We start from the raw sequence: 18,083 nt of genomic DNA on the forward strand, positions 1-18,083 counted from the left end.
TGTCATTTACTGCATGATCGGCATTGACGAGCCATTGAATGCTGCGATTGTGAAGTGCACCAAGGCTGTTGTCAATGCGCAGATCTTCTGGGGAGACGCCAGAATGCAGCTTGTTCTGGATTTCCACAACAAGGTCATCGTGCTGTGCACGCCGGATTGCAAGTTTCATGAGGCGCTGTATACTGACATCACATGGCTGCCAAATTCCGGTGCAGCCACCCGGAACAAAGTCGAGGATAATCCAAGGATAGGCAGCCTTCATCCATGTACGAAACTGCTCGCTTCGATGCACCGACCAGACATCAAGTTCCAGAATACACTCCTGATCTGGCAAGAGTCCAAGTTGCTCCTTGATGCTGTTGAAGTAGGGGACAAGAATGTGGGTGATGTAGCTGCACATCGTGGCAAACGTAGACCAGTAGTTGTCACTCATCGAAGATTCAAAGTGGAAGCCAAGCTTTTCAGCTTCGGCGTAGCCACGCGCTGAGCGAGAAGGGAGTGATCCAGCAGTTTTGCCTTTCCAGATTGCTTGAAACGGCAGGGCGACCCCAGATGCAAAGACACCAACCAGTATTGTGAATGCGCGCTTCTCTTCCTTTCTGATACAGGTCACTTGCTTGCTGTTCTTGACTTCATATGTCCAGCCGCATGTGTCCATCAGTACACACTGAGCTTGGTCGATGTTGACCCGTAGAGCGTCAGGAATCTGAAGGTCGCGAATGGCAAGCGCTTGACAGCAGAAGGAAGCACGGCAGAGCTCAGGTGTGTTCTTAGGAATCTTCTGCGCTGCACGTGTTGCTTTTCGGATTGACCATTGAAGGTGGACTTGGAGGAAACGGCGGACAAAGGTGATACTGCATCTGAGCTTTCCGCGTTTGGTATCAATGTTAAAGACATCCGGTGCATGTTCCTTGAGAACAGCAATCATAACCGCCTGGGTGTCAGCAACTAACAATCCAACTGGACTGAGCTACGACAACGCTGAGGAGACAGACGAGAGGAATGTGAGTGAGTAAAGACCAGCTCGAGTCTGGCTTGTTATTGAGCAATACGAGCTCCTTTTATACATGTCAGACTCAATAACTAGATTATCCTACGAATATACGGAGGTGTATAGAACTTGAAAGAATATTGTGGAATCTGGGAGAACTACCCGGAATGCGTAATATTCATGACACTGGGCCATGCCAGCTGAGATGCGAATCTTCGCTGCTCGCAGCTGTTTCAACTGACAAATGATCGCATTGTATGCATCAGGATATTTCGTCTAGATTGAGCATTGTAAGCAGTAAATTTGAATACAGTAGAATATGAACGTACCAAGATCCCTGCGCGTGTTACATTTCCACAAAAGCCACGAGTGTTACGAACTGCTTCCATTGTTGCACCAGACCATCTCAGAGGCCTCCCCATCTCTCGCTCAATCATACGCCCCACCACCTGCTCGGTCAAACTATCAAACACTCCTGTCACATTGTGGTGCTGTCGGAGGTACTTGACGATGTCGCGCTGTCGCATGTTGGGCATGTTGACCTTTGCTGCAGCGTCAATATGAACCCAAAGAAGTGGTGCATGCCAATTTGTATACTTTGCCATCTTCAGGGCCTTAGGGTCATGTGAAGCAGGGTTCTCATTGGCCACGGTCTCGTCTTGGCGGGCTTTTGCCTTCGCATGGACCTTGAGAGCCCTTCGTGGGCGAGATGCTTCGGCGACTGTCTGGCCAGAGGGGAGAAGGTTATTGGGCTTCTGCTTATTCGGAATGGGCTCAATAGCTTTTCATTTCTATCAGAACCAGGTTAGTGGCCGTGTTTAGAAGAGAATCTGACAGCTCATGTTGGATGCACCTGTCCAGTAACAGCATCCCGAGTCCCGTCAGCGATCTGCTCTTCACGAATGCGATTACGTCTCTTCTGCTGCCGCTGACGAGCTTGCTCCTTCTGCTTCTCTCGCCGAACCCCACCTAGCCTCTCGTCCAGCCGCTGAAGCTCCTTAGCTCTCTCTCGGTCCCCCCCCGCTGCCCCTGCAAGCTGACGCTTGCGATCACCGGGTCTGTTCACAGGGAAGAAGCGAAGCAGCCCGCCTGGCTTCTCTAGCTCGCCTGGAAGGATCTTTGCACTTGTGCTCGCCTTGTGACCTTTCTCCTTCTTCTCGGTCTCTGCCTTGTTGCTTGACGCTGCTGCCTGCACGACCGCGTCCGCAATAGCTTCCAGAAAGGGATTCTCTTGGAATGATGAACTTTGGGTGCCAGCCGGAGAATGCGCGCATGGAGGTGTAAGGAGTGCAGGATCAATGGGGATGCTACCAGAGCGGCCGGTTGAGGAAGCATTACTTGCAGACTGGTTGTAGCTGGAGGAATCCGGTATGTCACAGTCCCAGTCCTACAATACTATTATATGAGCATGATATTCCCAGGTGTAGGGCAGGTACAAGGGCGTACCTGAGATGTCAAATGGTCCTTCACAAGTGACATGAAGGCCTGGAGTCGCAGGAGATCCCGAGTCTGTTCAGTCCACAACATATCACCAAGAACTCGGTGTGCAATTGCATTGACTACAAGCATACCGCAAGACACGCCATCAGAGTTTGGCTGAGCAGCGATTGGTATGCTACCCTTCTCCATTACTCGGAGACCGTGCTGACTGAGCCAGCGAGCAACCAGGCCGATGTCCTTCGGGTCGGCAAGTAACCCTGTCGAATCGCCATAGCATAGGCACTCCTCTTTCATCTCAAATGCGAAGAGTGTCCAGTGGTTGTCTCGAATGTTGAGTGGCAGGTAAATCACGTCCACGAGGCCCTTAGCAACACGAGCCCCGACATCTCGCAAAGCGCGGAAGGCACGATTCGTCTTGTAGCTGGTCCACTCAATATCCGAAGCCCTTCTGAGTGTTTCGAACACAGTCAGATCCCGGATCTCGACGCGCGAAGTGTCCCGCCGATGGTCAGCGTAGCTGCTGCAGCGTCGAATAATCGTCAACATCGCATCAATTACATTTGACTTGAGCATGCCGTGTTCAAGCAAGGGTTGCAGCTCTTCCACTGACACACCAGGTGCCTCGAATGATCCGGAAAGCTGAGTGTCCCATTCCAGCTCTTCGAGCATGGTAAGTGCTTCTTCAGCGGCTATAGCGGCCGCATGGCATTGACCTTTGCATAGGGACACAAGCCATCCCTCGGAGCGACTCCACTTCCATTGGGACATGGCGGCATAGCCCTGTTGAAGCCAGAATGAAATCATGAAGAGCGGGGTGGGTTTGTTTTTATAGCGCCAGTCCAAGAAGCTACGCTTGCCAGCGGGCACAGCGGTGGCAAGCTCGCTTCTTAGCACGTGAAGATGCTGGAGAGGAGGTATTGTGCGTGTGCAAAGCTCTGGTATGTTGCTCTCTGGGACTGCAGCTGAAAATTTGAATCCACCAAAGGGAGAGGAAGATGGACGGTAGACACTCGGAAGGTTTTCGAGCTGCAGGAGCTCTCGGACAGATGCAGTAGAGTCAAGCAGCTTTATATAGAGAATTTCCGGGATTGCACATGCTGTAGCAATTATATCGTCCAAGTTGTCTACGTCCATTGCGGCGTATGTTGCTATCGAGTAAGTGTTCGCTCAGCGCTGGGATTGTGGACAAGATCACCAAAACATATGGAATTCAAACCATGTGCCACATACAGCAGCCGGTTGTCCTGCACAGTACATGCAATAACTGCTTATCCCGAGACCCATGCGCCATCACGTTGTGTCTCAGCGTGCTACTGACGGCGGGCATTGCCTGATTTAGCTCCCTGCCCGCTCCAGTCACGGTTCAGTCATTGAACCATGGTCACGCGTCACGGGGGGTCCGTGAACTGTGAACTGACCAGGTTTCAAACGTCACGGGTCACAGGGTGTGAACTGTTGGTCATGGCGGTACAGTATTCTCTACACCCAAGAATCGTGAGTCCGCCCGTCAGAAATTCTGCGCCTAAGACTTGTGCAAATGAGTTTTTGTGCTCGCAGCACTGAACTGTGGGGAACTAGGCATGTCACTTCAGAGGCTCTTCACCACGACGCGAGCACATGTGTACGCGAGCTTGACAGCCGTGTCGATTTCAACCTGCGTTCATGCCCGCCAGTACCCTGAGTGTATCGAACACGTCTCCATGTCGAAACCGCGCAAATCCACCCTTGCCTCCTTCATCGCCCCCCGAGTATGATCGGCCCACCAATCATATTTCGGTTCTGCCTCTACGCAACACCTTTGGCACATCATCCACCTTGTTAAGCTTGCCGAATGCATCATGCCCATGTCAACCGCTCCGCCCGCATATACCGGCCGGTCTTGCTGAACTGCCCGGGGCTGATCAGGCTGCGGCTGACGACCAACTAGAGATGAACCCTCTAGGGTCTATTCATGACCCTCAGCTACCTAGCAATCCGCTCGACCAGGTATTTGACAACTAAGCTGGGCTGACTGGGGCAGCCAAGTCCACATTCTTCTGAGTGATCACTACCCGCGCAAGCACAGATGCTCCTTGCACCCTCGACGCCATCAGATAGCTCTAGTACCAAAGCAGAACCTGATTTGGAGATGCAGTGGTCTCCTTGGCAAGAGTACCAGTGAGCTTGATGATGGACCGTTCTCCATCCCGCAGCCTGCTGCTCCAGCATCCGCCATGGCTCAATATCCTGCAGCCTAGGTTATACATATGTTCTATTGTAGTCTCCTGTCATTCAATGTGCACTTTTATGTATCGAACACGAACGAACGTGAGCTCTGAGGCTCTGTGGGCGCCATTCTGTTGCGGGGAGATCTCGGATCGGGGCGGATTTCGCATTGCACAAAATCATGATTTCGGTCGTACGAATCTCAGACAAAAACCAAGCCTCAAAGATCACGATAGTCCGGATCCCAAAATTTGCCAGATCTTGAGCTCCACAGTCTCATCCGTGCAGCTGTGTAGTCAGACGATGGCTCGTGAAGCATGTAACAGGCGAGTCGCAAAAATAGATGCGCTGACACACCTGGGTGTCTCCAGCACGAGCCAACATGGGGTTCAGTTCGTTGTACAAAAGGCGTGACTTAGGAAGAGATCATTCGCACACCAAACGAAATCTTTCCCTAAACCGCCATTGTCGCCAGCTGCAGCCTAAATTTCATGACAAGCAGCCCCTTATCACATGTCGGCGAGCTGACGGCAGCACAAGTCGTCGCTGGCATTGTTCTCGTGTGGCTGCTCATCCGCTACCTGAGTGCGAAGAACGTACGTTCTCGGCTGCACTCCATGCCCCAGCCACGATATTAACAACTGCAGCTCCGTCATATCCCGACTGAGGGTGGACCCTCTTTGCCAATCCTATCTTTCGTCGGGCTTTACAACTTCCTTATCCATGGAAGAGAGCTCTTGCAGCGGGGTTATCAGAAGGTGCGTTCGCTGAATCCTTTTATAGCGGGTATGCTCACTGCGTCATACTATAGCACAAGGGCAGAACTTTCAAGGTCGCTATGGTGGATCGCTGGCTCGTTGTGCTCTCCGGCAAGAAGTTGATCGACGAGCTGCAGAAGATGCCGGACGACATGGTGTCATCCGCTACGACAGAGGTATGCGTCCTTCAGCTGGTTTGGCACGGAAATGACATAGTCGTGTTCCTTCACTCAACGCCAGGTTTTCGGGATACATCATGTATTCGACTCTAACTGGCACATAGACCCCGTTCATGTGCCAATACTGCGAAGTCTCACACGCAATCTCACATTGGTGTTCGAGGACATGTTTGACGAGCTCATCATAGCCTTCCGGGAGCACTTTCCCGCGAACAGCGACCGTGAGGGAGACAGCCTGACATATGGGAGTAGCAAGTTCGGCTGATATCTCTACTAGGTTGGTTTCCAGTCCATGCTTCTCCTGTCATGAGAACAATCGTTACACGTGCCGCGAACCGCGTATTTGTCGGCATGCCTACTTGTAGGTACCAATGTGGATTTTGCAGGGAATTGCTCACTGGTAGACATTGCGCTCAGGTCGAGACAGTGGCTATGTGCACATGGTGGTACACTTCGAAGAGGACGTAAGCAAAGCTGTGGGGCTTCTCACAATATTTCCCAGCTTTATGAAACACGCTGCTGGAAGGAAGGCCACGGTCATCGACAAACGCGTTCAGCAGTGCCTTGACTACCTGCGGCCGGCTATCAACGACCGGATGGCTATGAGGACTAGGTTTGGGGAGGACTGGGCAGATAAGCCGGTGCGTTACTTTGGCGGTGTAGTTCTAGCCTATTTCTAACCCAAGCATAGAATGATTTTTTGCAGCGGGTTATCGACGAAGTTGTAGCTCGGAATCAGGGGCCAGAAGAGGTCGCGCGCATAGTACTGTTCATCAACATCGGGGCTATTGGGTCGATCTCGGCTGTAAGTCTTCAGCATTTTAGGGCCGGAAGTAGTAACCGGGTGTATTTTAGGCCGTAATCCAAGCCTTGTACGACATCTCTGCGCGTCCCGAGCTCGCCAACACGCTCCGAGAAGAGGTTGAGGCAGCTGTGGCCGAAGAAGGCTGGACGAGAGTCGCCACAAACAAGATGCGCAAGCTCGACAGCTTCCTGCGCGAGTGCGTGCGGCACAATGGCCCTACCATCGGTGCGCGTTCTTCTCCCAATCGCTTCTCTCACGGTTGACAGCTCGCAGGGTCGATGTTCCGCAACATCCTGCAGCCGGTGACGCTCTCGGATGGGACGTTCCTTCCCAAGGGCACGACGGTCGTCACGCCGACATTTGCGACACATTACGACGAGGAGAACTATCCGAACGCGACCCTGTTCGATCCGTTACGGTCTTACAAGAGTGACAAGGCCGTGCAGCCACGGCTGATTACCACGTCCGCAGACTACGTAACGTTCGGTCATGGCAAGCATTCGTGGTATGTTGCTCTACCCTGTCGCACTCTCATGCAGTAAGATTGATTGCTGCATGCACTAGCCCTGGTCGATTCTTCGCCTCCAACCAGCTCAAAACTATGTTAGCACATATTTTGATAAACTATGACGTCAAACCCGAGTACGAGGGCGTCCGCCCTGAGAGCTCGCAGAGGGGCCTGGCCTATGACCCGAGCAATACCGCACGTGTGTTATTCAGGAGGAGGCGGGTCGACTAGAAGATGCAGAGGGGAGCTGTGACGTACAAGGCGTCGCGTGAAGGTGCGGGTCCTGAACAGGTCTCGTGTTCATCTGGAAAAACTCCCAATGTAAATAGCGTTAAATAGCGTTAGTTGTCTGTAATTTATATTATTACTATACTGGATGCCTTTTTTGTTTTTTGAGGAGCGTAGGTGAACAGAGCAACCGACTTTGTCAGGCCCTCAGTCACCGCTATAGGTGGCACAAGGCCAAAGGATAACCGAAAAGTAAATACTCCACAGAGGAAATGAGCTATTCACGCAACTCTGTGAGCCGCGGTGTGGGACTTCCCTTGCGATCATCGGAAGCGCTCTAGCCAGTCCTCCCGCCAGGGCCTACCCACTAAAACCCCTGCACGACCGATCCAGTCCCTCTCGTCTCGCGCCGGTCCAGCCAAGATTTTGGACCAGGTGCCTAGGACAAGATTTTTCGGGGTGGCTTTTCTGCCGTACCGGCGGTGAGTAAGAACCTGGTCGATCTTCAATCGTTTGTTTATCGCCGCAAGCCACTTCCCCTCGACCTCGGCCGGGGGGTGCCAGTCACCTGGCTCGGCATTCCGCTGTATCACGCGTTCGCAGCGCAGCCGCCATATCAGGTGCGCCGACCCAGAAACCAGGATGCGGAAAAGACGGGAGAGACCACGAGAGGGCCGTCCGTTCGCTCCCGTCCAAGACATCGGCGATCACTGCAGCCTAGCACGACACCAATTGACAGGGCCGGCCATTCCTTGCCTGTCTGCTCCCAGGTGCGCCGTGCCATGGTCCACACCAAATGTTGACACGGGCCGCCACACTCCGTCAGGATATGCCCCATGTCATCAGGCACATTGCAGTGCCGGCAGTCTGCTCGATGCTCGAAATTGGGAATGTTCAGCCAGTAAGACCCAACCTTGTATGCGGAGTGGAAAGCCTTCCACAGGAACTCCCTCGCGCCCTTAGTGAGGTCGCGGTGCTGAAGGCTCACCCATAGCAACTTATCAGAGGGGCGGCGACCCGTCACATCAGCGACCGCGCACCTAGCCATGTCGAGGCTAGCCACCGCCCTCGGCCTGGGGGTATACACAGTGCGCTCCCGTATGCCCCGGTAAGCTAGCCGTTGCGTCATAGTCGACAACTGAGCGCCATCCAAAAGAAACCGTCTGTTGTAGGACAGATCGAGGCCATGGGCGAGTGCAAGCCCTGCGCCCGCTCCGGCGAGGAGATCAGCCTGAATATTGCCGACCGACTCTGCATGTCCTTTTACCCACTCAAAGTCGGTGACTGCGCCCCTCTCTCGAAGGGCCGCCAGAGTGGCTCGGACACCAGGGGCAAATCCGGTATCAAGTTTTTTGCGTAAGGGCGGGATGACGCTGTGCCAACTCTCTTGTCAGCCTCCTGCAATTTCCTAATTAGGAAGCTACCCAGCTGATTAAGCGACTTAACAGATCAGTTGACGCAGCGTCGCCTCGCCCCGGAGCAAAAAAGTTGACACCCGCTTTGCCCCTGGTGGGAAAAGCTCGCGGTTCATCAGGAAACACTGTTTGGCGCCATAGTAGCAAGCTTATTACGAGGCGCCCGAAGCGCGTAGCAAGAGGAAGGTAACTCCCGGAGTGCATAGCAGGAGGGCGACAGCTTCCGGAGCTCTACCGTAGCACTGTTAGTACTGGTAGCATTAATGTAGCACAGCTATTGCCAATTGGTATATAAATTAAAGAGTACACTTATTTCTTGTTGAGCCGAGGTACATAGCGCAGCAGAATAAAATCTGACAGTTGTGTGTAAGGATTGACATGGAAGCAGTGTTGTGCGGTCACTGACCGAATATGACTAGTCATGAAGTCACGGTCAGTGACCAGACTAAAGTCAGTGACCGAGCAGTTTTCTGGGTCCTGCGGTTGAGGGTAGTGCCTGTGAGAAGCACAGACAGATGTACCGCCATTGAAAGACAGTGCGAACGCAACGCAGCCTGAGCTAAGAGGGTTCGTAGTCCTGTATTAAATTCTATTCTTGATACCTACCTGCTTGTCCCCTCTGTTGCAGGCTTTATCAGTAGAGAGTTCAAATCTAATTATTTCTTTTGTTATATCATGGCTTATGATATGTGGCATACCATGTGCTCTGACCAATGGCAGGCCTACTTCATAGAGCATTTATTCAGGGTGAATAAAAATGAATTTTACCAAAGCAAAGCCAGATGCACAAACTAGCGAATTGGAGACATGGTGCTGTGTATGTTACAACTTGAACTGAGAATTTCATGCCCAAATGCAGCAAGAACCATATGGAGATCGACAATAGGCAGCAGCATGAGCATCGCACCCAGACAATGCATGGTTGGAGAGCTAGGTAGCAGAAGCAAGCGTGTACCACATGGTTTATCGTGCTTCCGGGTTAATACAATGCTTATGATGGCATTGTGGACCAGAACAGCTGCCAGAACACCCTTGAACTGCTTCAGATCACTCTGCATTGACATCTTTAGCTCAGTTACCTGCTGTATCTGCATCCGGTGTTGCACCCATTAGTTCGGACAGTGCCTCTGGTGCAATTCTGCCACAGACTAACTAAGGAATGGGATCTTTGGCCCACTCTGGGGCACATCCACAGTGCCAGTGGCCAAGAAGAAGTAGAATATATGTAAAATTCTAATACTACAGCCTACAGACTCGCTCTACTTGCTACGGACGACTCTGCGAGAGGGCATCACCGGTGTGATAGAGTTCTGAATGCTGATTGGCCAGAATCCCTTCCCATGATAAGGACCTGGTGACCGCTTGGTCTCAGTCACAGTGAGACTGACTTGTGACTAGTCATTGACTCAGTCACTGACTGGCATAACGCTGCATGGAAGTGCATGCAGGTTGTGGGATCCAGCACATTCTCTCAGGTCCATGTCCGGTTGATAGCCTGCCTCCAGTGTGGAATCAGATGGCATGACCTCACAAGAGCAGTGATAGAAATCACAGATGCGCTGCGCTCATGGTTAGATGTTGATACACCAACTGAATACATACCTGAGACTTCGTCGCGCGTATTCAGTGGAGTGTACCACTGAACAAACACAAGAGGCTCGGGTGCAAAGTCACAGAACATGTCGGGAGCGCGAAAGATAACGTGCACCTGCCCGGCTGAAAGGCCTGATATTCGAGATAGTATGAAAAAATTATATGCAAACTGAAAAGACAATGCACCATGCAAAAGCGAGGACTAACAAATCAGCTGTCTGAGGTGGTCGTTGGTGGGCTAAGACTGTCGAGAATGATGCAGGCACGGTGCTAATCTCCGTGCCACTGAGACTCTGAGAAGTCCTAGAGACTGCATGGATAGTGTCCCACTCTAAGCTGTCAGTTGTTGAGACCTGCGCTATGGCCAGTAATTAGAGCTTCAGCTGCTTATACATGGGAACTTCAGTTTCCATGCTGATTTTCTTGATCTCTGTTAGCGCAAACTGAGGAACAGGTTGGGTTGCAGAGTGAGCACGTTCTATGAGGAAAGCTTCAAGATGCCACGAGAAGTCGTGAGTGCCATGAGATTTCACAATGGTGTCAGCAGAGAGCAGCAGATACAGAGGTTTCTTCGCAACCTTGAACTGGATGCTAGTCGCCTCAGCTCGTGCAACACCTTTCTCTTTGTCCTCTGCCTCCTTCAGCTCCTTTCGCTGTTTGATGTCTTCATCTTTGTTGCTGCTGTCCTTGTGATTCTTGGCAGCTGCTTCGGGTTGGATGAGCCCTGGAGGTTGCAGCCAATGCAGGTAGGCGTCGAAGTGAACAGCAGCTTCCTGACAGTCAAGCCAAGTCGTCATCTGGCCAAAGTAGTTCTTACGGTTGCTTGCGCGGTAACCTAACTTAGCGAAGTCGATATGCAGATGCTCTGGGCCCTCCAAATTGTATCTGTCTGCAGAGCCAAGTAGACGGATTGACTGGACATAGTGCTCCATTGCATGAAGCTTCGGGATACCGCTAAAATTTGTGTAGTTTGCCAGCATTGCCTGCTTGGCATTGTAGTAAGTGATGAATGCATACTTGCATGTGTGAAACTGTTGCCATGCTGCTTCGAGAGCCTCTAGAGATGTAGTTGTGTGAGTCTCAAACCAAGCATAATGAATGAAGTCTAAGAGTCCATAAATGGCGTGCATTACGTCGTCAGGTATAGAGCCAGCAAGCGCACCGAGGAAGACCTTTTCCATGTTTTTGTACTCGGTTCCTGTCCACTGCGACATGAGTGAGATGTCCTTCTTGAAGTGCTGAATCTCCGAGTGCACCGGCATGGCCGCAAACTGATGATCGAGCTTGTCATTGCCTCCTGCTACACAGTTCATTGTTCATTTCACAATGTGGTCCTTGAACATACACTTGTGCAGCTGATGCAAGATATCCGGTGTGATGCAGAAGAAGATGTCACAGTGCAGGAGGTCTGACCAGAAAGGCAAAATAGGCCGCAATCTGGCATTGTCAAAGCCTGCAGGTTTTTGACCAGAAACTGCCTCTTTAAGCATCTGCGCCATCTTCTCTGGATCTCTCCACTGTGACTGCACGCTGCCTCTCCCACGCTCTCCAGGGTTGATGTGACATTTTGGACAGAAGTTCTTCACGCAAATTACAAGGCACTGCTTGGGATGGTTTGCAATGTATGCGGCGAGAATGGAATGGACGCACCAAACGAGGCTGTCTGTGCAAATCATCTTGACTCCGTCCAGACCAGCCTCAATGAGCAGCTGCAAAAGGGAATGCATGGCATCGTGGAAGAGCTGATATCTGGATATAGAACAGTTGTTCTTTGAGAAGCATTCGAGCTTTGACACAGGAAGGTAGCCAATAAGAATTGTTGCGTGGGACAAAGGTGAGCGTCAAAGCTTCTTTGATATATTGCCAATACTAAGGTACACAGGCCAGGCATTCTTATCGCCACTGAACGCAGACAGCTGGATCTTGTCAGATGCAAGTATAACCAGTGCTACGACTCTACCTGCAGAGATGTGCTCCTGTAGTACTTGGTAAGCTAAGAGAGCACATGTCACCTGGAATAACATACTCACCTAAATCCTTACCCACTGCTTCGCAGTCCACATCTCATCAACAATAGGCTTCAAGCCTTCATGATCTTTGAATGTGTGCTCCGGTGCGTATTGTATGTGCTCTTTGAATGCAGGGTTCCCAATTAGCTCCTTGATACACTCCACAGGATCCCACTTCCATAACTCAAAGGTTTGCACCTTTCTCTTGCCCGTTCTCTCATCGACAACATCTCCGTCTGCTGCAAACATCTCACACTTCCACCGTGGTCCCCGGGAAAGCTTGTCAACTAGCTTGAAAAACCCTCCCTTGTTCTTGAAAGATAAATGTTGATGATGACGATTCTAGGCTAAAGTGAGCATATGTTGCACTGGAACATTACTAGACTCATAGTCTCAAGCTTCAGGAACCTATCAATTTTCTTCTGGCTCAAGCTGGATGCCAGAAGCCATTTCGCCAGCTCCCATTCCTTTGCATCTTTGAATGGGTACCAGAGATTTTTCTTCTGCTTGATTGCTTTCTGTTCTGCTTTGTGACGAGTGTAGATCTCCATAAACATAGTTGTCCCCTTTCCCTTGGTTTTGATGGCGCGCCCAAGTCCGTAGTCCACAAATGGATGCTTTGACAGCCCACTAACTTCGACCTCATCATCAGCCATGCCAGAAACAATGCATGCACGCTTCGATGGAGGTGCTGAAGCTTCGCCTGGATCTGACTGCGAAAGAATAGGCAGGCTGGGAGTAGCAGAGTGACTTGGTCCCTGATTAAATGATGGTGCGGATGCGAATGACTCTTGACCATCGTTGCTACTGAAAGCATCATCAAGCATAGGAAAGCTAAGATATGAGCCATGCGCAAGACGCTCTGGATCAGATCTAAAAGCTTGAGAAAGTAACAGGGCAGCAGTGTGTCGGTCAAATGCCTGTCGACAAGGTTCGCTTTGTCTGCTATGTGACTTCAATCCTTTGGCTGTTTCCATCATAGTAGCACAGAAATCACATCAGAACATGCATGTATTGTGGTGAGAAGGCTGTGTAGAAGGGAGACATCTTTTTGGCATGGTGTAGAGTGCAATGCTGAGCTTAGTTTGGCTCTTCAGCAGTTGCCTATATTTGGTGAGCTGCAACAGTCCGCTTTTGTCTGTTTCTCTTTCCAACTTGAACATCATGTTCAGCTTCTCACCAGTCTCCACATGCCCACATTAGCTCGAAAGATTAACAAGAAAAAAAGGGATCAAGATGACGATGCAATAGAAGGCTCAGAGAACTTGGAGTCTGCTCTGAAGAAAAAGAGTACGCACAACAAAAGTACTGATAGAGATGGTATCTCACAGGGCAACATTATTGGCTTGAAGCGTCAAGCAAAAAAAGCACACGACAGCAAGCTCTCAATATGTCAACCCAGAATAATCTACTTATGAGACACATCTAACACTCCAAGTTTAAACAACAAAGACAATGAGAAGCTCAAGCAAAAGCTCGCAGAGGCTCAAAAATGGCTTGCAGCAATCCAAGCCCTTCTCCAAGCAAAGTTGGCCAGTGCCAACACTACCACCAATAATATGGCAGACATCAACAATATCGCTGTTGAAGGTGATGATGAAATTGAGTCTGAAAACGAAGACAACAACGCTCAGTTGACTCTGGCATGTTTTCTTTGGCATTTTAGGATGTAGCTGACCAATTTTATCAGTTTCACAGTCTTGGAGAGGTACCCACAAGACAAGACGCTGTGAACAAGCCAAAGCGAAGACTCTACCGCGAAGGTAACGCCTCAAAATTACTGTCTTCCCACGAAACAACACCAGACAACCATGATGGCACAAGCAACAGCACGAGTGAAAGTGAGAGCCTACGCAGATCCCCTGATGCAAATACTGCACTGTCTGTTGCTTCCCACTTGCAAGAATGTGTGTTGTCTCTGCATTTGCATTCTATGGCTTTAGCTCACAGCACTTTTCTAGCTCGCAATGTCTCTCCAGCTTGCAGTGCCTCTTTGGTCCCTTTGCTCTTGGACAATCATGGCAGCTTCGTGCAGCATTCAAGAACATGTACCATTTCCCTTAATCGACCTAGCCATTGTGCAAGGTCTGAATGCTCACCATTTCATGGCGATGATAGGAGCAAAATGGTACCCCTGTCTGGTCATTGACAGCAGGTCAGTAGTTCACTGTTCAATGCCGCAGAGTGAGCTAAGTATTCTTCTATGCACAGCTTCCTCGAGATCGTGACCATGGAGTTTGTGGTTCTCGGCCACCATCATCAGCTCGCTGTCGACCATCGGGTAGCCATGCAACCTCTGCAGATTGATCCCGCAAGCGTAAACAAACAGATGCATGTTCGCCCGAGCCAGTAGTGTACAACTCCATCAAGTACACGCATAGACAGATACCGACAGGGAAGCCAAAGTACCCTGACTACAACAAAGCAATATTGGCCCTCATTCATTAGGCTGCCGATGCATATAAAATGAAGCTGTTGACAATCAATGCCTTTCCATCAGCAGAAGTAGCCACACAATTTGCTGGCGAAGCATGGGATGTGGTGTGCCAAGCGAACAATAAGAACTTCACCCCTGAGGACTTGGCACAGGTGCTTGCTCTTGTATGTCATTTATTTTATTGTCTTTCTACTTACTCTTGATACCGACGAACATCTAGATTGTTCAACAGGGCCCTGCCTTTTGTGGTCATATCCACGACCATGTTTGTGAGAGCTCCGTGAGTGCCTTTGGGCTTGCGGACCTGACAAATGTGGCAGCTCAGGCAGCCAATGTGAAATCATGTGAGTTTCTCCGCAGTTCTAGTGTTAGGGCTCACCACCCTGGTATTGCTATAAGGTATGCGCATACTTGAGTCTTGAGTGTCGGAGGTCACGGCTAACTTCTATTGCTGTCCATAGGATTCAGAAGCAGAAACTGGCTACGGTGAGCATACTTTGCTCACAGTTGCTCTCTGTATGGAGCTCTTCAAAATTGCGAAGCACCTGGGTTCACAGCATCAAGACCACCTAAATCCACTTCCTATTCCAACTATTGCCCTTTTGTTTACCATTGTAAGTGCTGGTCTGATGATCATTTCTAATTGGAACTAACTGGACCGGCGGTTTATGAGATCGCTTTTTTGCTAGATGCATAGGCAACAGGCAAGTTCAACGGCAACCTCTATTTCACAGAATAAAAGTATGCCTCTGTTGCATCAGAGACCCACAGAGTGTACTGGAGACATTTCGAGTTTATTGAGAAGTGGGCAAACTTGAATGTAGCCACATCAACAAAGGTTTGCGCGAAGATGTTCTAATGCATTCTGTGAGTATTTCTACATCTGTACTATTTATGTTACTAAATACGGCATTATATGACAGCACTGGGACTAGTCTCAAACCTCAATCCAAGCAGCTACCTGTGAAGCTCTCTGCTGCTGCAGAAGATTGGATGTGACAGCAGCTAGAAGGTCATACCTGGGACACGGACAGCGAGCAGAAATCCAGTAAAGGTGTAGATCATCATACAAAAGCCTGACCGGATGCCAGGGTAGTAGTCAATCGCCTCGGGCACATGTATCTTGTTTTTGCATAGCTAATTTAGTTTGCACTTGCACTCCGCGCACCATATGAGCAACAAATTGCAATCCACTGGCACATCTGCTATACTACACTTGTACTACGAAACCGCTCCTGAGTGAATCATCTGCTATGAAGTTGCTCCCAGAGAAGTCGCCTGCTACCAGGCAACTACTTAGAATGATTTGCAGGACTCCGTGCTACAAAGAGAGAGACCATTCTCCAATCACTTCGACCACTACTAAGGCTCAGTGATGCTTTGTAGCTAAGTCATTTTTCCCTGATGTTCTCAACTCCAATCCAGCTGTCCTGTTCCCATTTACTTGCGTGAACAGTGAGCCCTTGTATTTCACATTGCAAGTCACTCTTGATGCTGAGTCATCCAAAAAGGTCAATTTCATTCTTCACGACTTGTAATATAGCCACCACCTCTCCAGTCCGATTAGACTGCACCGGGCCTGGGGCACGAAACCCAACATTCTTTGGATGATCAGGGCCATACCATACTCTGGCACCTGCCACTGCATTCTCATTGTCATTGTTCAGGCAGAAGCTGTCCGTGTACACAGTCAAGTCCTTGTTTGGAAGCTGCAGTCTATTCATGCACTGCTGTCCTGGCAGGACAGGTGCAGGGCCATCGGTTCCAAAGATGCAGAAAGATGCGGAAAGCACTGGTCAGGCCATTCTCGTCATTGGGTGTAATCGTGGAGTCAAAAACAATTGTCCAACCCTCATCCTTATCACCATCGCTCCAGTTCCTTGGGTGGAGGGCACACCAGTTTCTCCTCAGGCAGTGCCTAGTTAGAGTGAGGCCATCCTGTTCAGACACCTCTATCAGAGCCCATTTTGACCTGAGAGAGTGGAGCAGCCCGGTCGCCAGCTCATAACATTTATGTGGCGTGTCACAGCCATGAAGATTGTGGTCATGCTTACAGTTCCTGCACCTAGCACATGGCCAGCTGTCAGGGTTTTGCTCCTGAAAGTGAATGATCTCACATAAGTCCCCCACTGTATGCACACCGTGCTTGGTCCAGAGGCAATGGCCCCATGGAAAGTTGTCCAACTGGGCCAGAGGCTCATTTGCGCTAATGTGGTACCAGACTGGCAGTAGTTTTTTCATCTTCTCTGTCAGTTTAATAGCCCCAAAATTCAGGTTATATTTACTGCCAAGTTTCAGCATACACTGGGTGTGTCTCAGGAGCTGTGTCAATGCCAGAGCCTACATTTGCAGCAATGGGTTCATCTGTGCAAGATTATTTACAGTTGCAGACAACTTTTGCACAGCTCTAGTGATGAAAGCATTCTCAACATAGCACCACAAGGGCCATTTACTCATGAAGTTTGTGAAGGGAACCAGCCAGATGAGTTTGATGGCCTCCACCTGGCTGCAGAGATCAAGAAGATTCAAGCCCCCCTCTGCCACAGGGCAACACAGGGTCTCCATGTTTATGGTTGGATGCTGGTCCTTCTACACGAACTTGCATATGCGGGACATAAGAAAGGCTTCCACATCTTTTGGCATTCCTTGAACTTTTGCGAGGTACTGCACTTTGCTTCCCACTGCCCATTCAACAATGATCTTTCAGCCTAGCATAGTGGGATGACAGTGTTCCCACTGGTCCAGGCTGCACTCTATGTCTTTGAGAATAGATGTCTAGGGATCACTCCAGATGTCTATGCTGTAGCCAATCCAGGTTCTAAGAATTCTAACAGGCTTTCCTGTCATTTTGTCAGTAATAGCATTGTGTGGCTCTATTGAGTTGAAGAGAGGGTTCAGATGCCTAGTCTTTGTCACTGTAGTGTGGTATGCTTTAGTTTCTATGCAGATCACCACTGTCTCGTGATCATTAAATTTTGCTCCTAAGGCACCACATCAATGATGCAGGACAGTTCAGAGGGCCCTATAGTCATTCCATTCTAAGAGATATACTATGGTATTGTTTGCAAACAGTGTGGTGATGAGTTTGTCAGGGTGATTCAGGATGGAGAATTCTTTCAGGTTAGAGTCATGTATTATACATGCTAACAGCTCTATAGCAAAGACAAAAAGCAGACAGGAGAGCAGGTCGCCCTGTCGCACTTCTCTGGTGACCCAGAAAGGTCATCTGGTCTCGCCATTAAAAATGACCACTGACTGGGCATTATCATATAGGTTGCATATCAAGGTGACAAAGGTCTCTGGCAGGTTGAAGCGGTGCAGTGTCACTCACAGACACTCATGGTCAATGTGATCATGGGCTTTCTCTTGATCTAGTGCCACAATAGCCTCATTCTCTTCAAAAACCTCAGCATAGGCCAGCATATCACATGCCAGCCAGGTCTGTTCATGAATGTGCTTTCCAGAGATGAAGCCAGCCTGGTTCAGATGAATGACCCATGCCACAATGGAACTTA

General features: G+C 49.9%; 7 protein-coding genes across 7 annotated transcripts; 2 read left to right on the forward strand and 5 right to left on the reverse strand.

Annotated features, from left to right (window-relative positions):
- Positions 1–208: 208 nt before the first annotated feature.
- Positions 209–928, reverse strand: PHACADRAFT_106616 (uncharacterized protein; the record flags this gene model as incomplete). The annotated part of the gene is made up of 1 exon (XM_007401586.1): positions 209–928. A coding segment is annotated over one exon (720 nt), but the record flags the coding sequence as incomplete, so codon positions are not given.
- Positions 929–5,127: 4,199 nt separating this feature from the next.
- Positions 5,128–7,117, forward strand: PHACADRAFT_106360 (uncharacterized protein; the record flags this gene model as incomplete). Its single annotated transcript, XM_007401587.1, has 10 exons — positions 5,128–5,232; positions 5,284–5,394; positions 5,448–5,570; positions 5,635–5,794; positions 5,851–5,934; positions 5,991–6,214; positions 6,265–6,378; positions 6,429–6,603; positions 6,652–6,883; positions 6,943–7,117. The coding sequence occupies 10 exons, from the start codon at positions 5,128–5,130 to the stop codon at positions 7,115–7,117; spliced, it is 1,503 nt and encodes a 500-aa protein (XP_007401649.1).
- Positions 7,118–7,730: 613 nt separating this feature from the next.
- Positions 7,731–8,426, reverse strand: PHACADRAFT_106801 (uncharacterized protein; the record flags this gene model as incomplete). The annotated part of the gene is made up of 1 exon (XM_007401588.1): positions 7,731–8,426. A coding segment is annotated over one exon (696 nt), but the record flags the coding sequence as incomplete, so codon positions are not given.
- A 1,574-nt stretch (positions 8,427–10,000) lies between these two features.
- On the reverse strand, positions 10,001–10,210 carry PHACADRAFT_106257 (uncharacterized protein; the record flags this gene model as incomplete). The annotated part of the gene is made up of 1 exon (XM_007401589.1): positions 10,001–10,210. One exon carries the CDS (start codon positions 10,208–10,210, stop codon positions 10,001–10,003), a length of 210 nt encoding a protein of 69 aa, XP_007401651.1.
- A 283-nt stretch (positions 10,211–10,493) lies between these two features.
- PHACADRAFT_201299 (uncharacterized protein) lies at positions 10,494–11,435 on the reverse strand (the record flags this gene model as incomplete). The annotated part of the gene is made up of 1 exon (XM_007401590.1): positions 10,494–11,435. The coding sequence occupies one exon, from the start codon at positions 11,433–11,435 to the stop codon at positions 10,494–10,496; it is 942 nt and encodes a 313-aa protein (XP_007401652.1).
- Positions 11,436–12,152: 717 nt separating this feature from the next.
- Positions 12,153–12,682, reverse strand: PHACADRAFT_106209 (uncharacterized protein; the record flags this gene model as incomplete). Its single annotated transcript, XM_007401591.1, has 2 exons — positions 12,153–12,473; positions 12,512–12,682. The coding sequence occupies 2 exons, from the start codon at positions 12,680–12,682 to the stop codon at positions 12,153–12,155; spliced, it is 492 nt and encodes a 163-aa protein (XP_007401653.1).
- Positions 12,683–13,321: 639 nt separating this feature from the next.
- On the forward strand, positions 13,322–15,141 carry PHACADRAFT_33179 (uncharacterized protein; the record flags this gene model as incomplete). Its single annotated transcript, XM_007401474.1, has 9 exons — positions 13,322–13,523; positions 13,551–13,800; positions 13,830–14,038; positions 14,157–14,286; positions 14,343–14,448; positions 14,580–14,732; positions 14,789–14,967; positions 15,030–15,054; positions 15,076–15,141. The coding sequence occupies 9 exons, from the start codon at positions 13,322–13,324 to the stop codon at positions 15,139–15,141; spliced, it is 1,320 nt and encodes a 439-aa protein (XP_007401536.1).
- Between the last annotated feature and the right edge of the window lie 2,942 nt (positions 15,142–18,083).

This window comes from Phanerochaete carnosa (assembly GCF_000300595.1).
Source record: "Phanerochaete carnosa HHB-10118-sp unplaced genomic scaffold PHACAscaffold_13, whole genome shotgun sequence".
Lineage (NCBI taxonomy): Eukaryota > Fungi > Basidiomycota > Agaricomycetes > Polyporales > Phanerochaetaceae > Phanerochaete > Phanerochaete carnosa.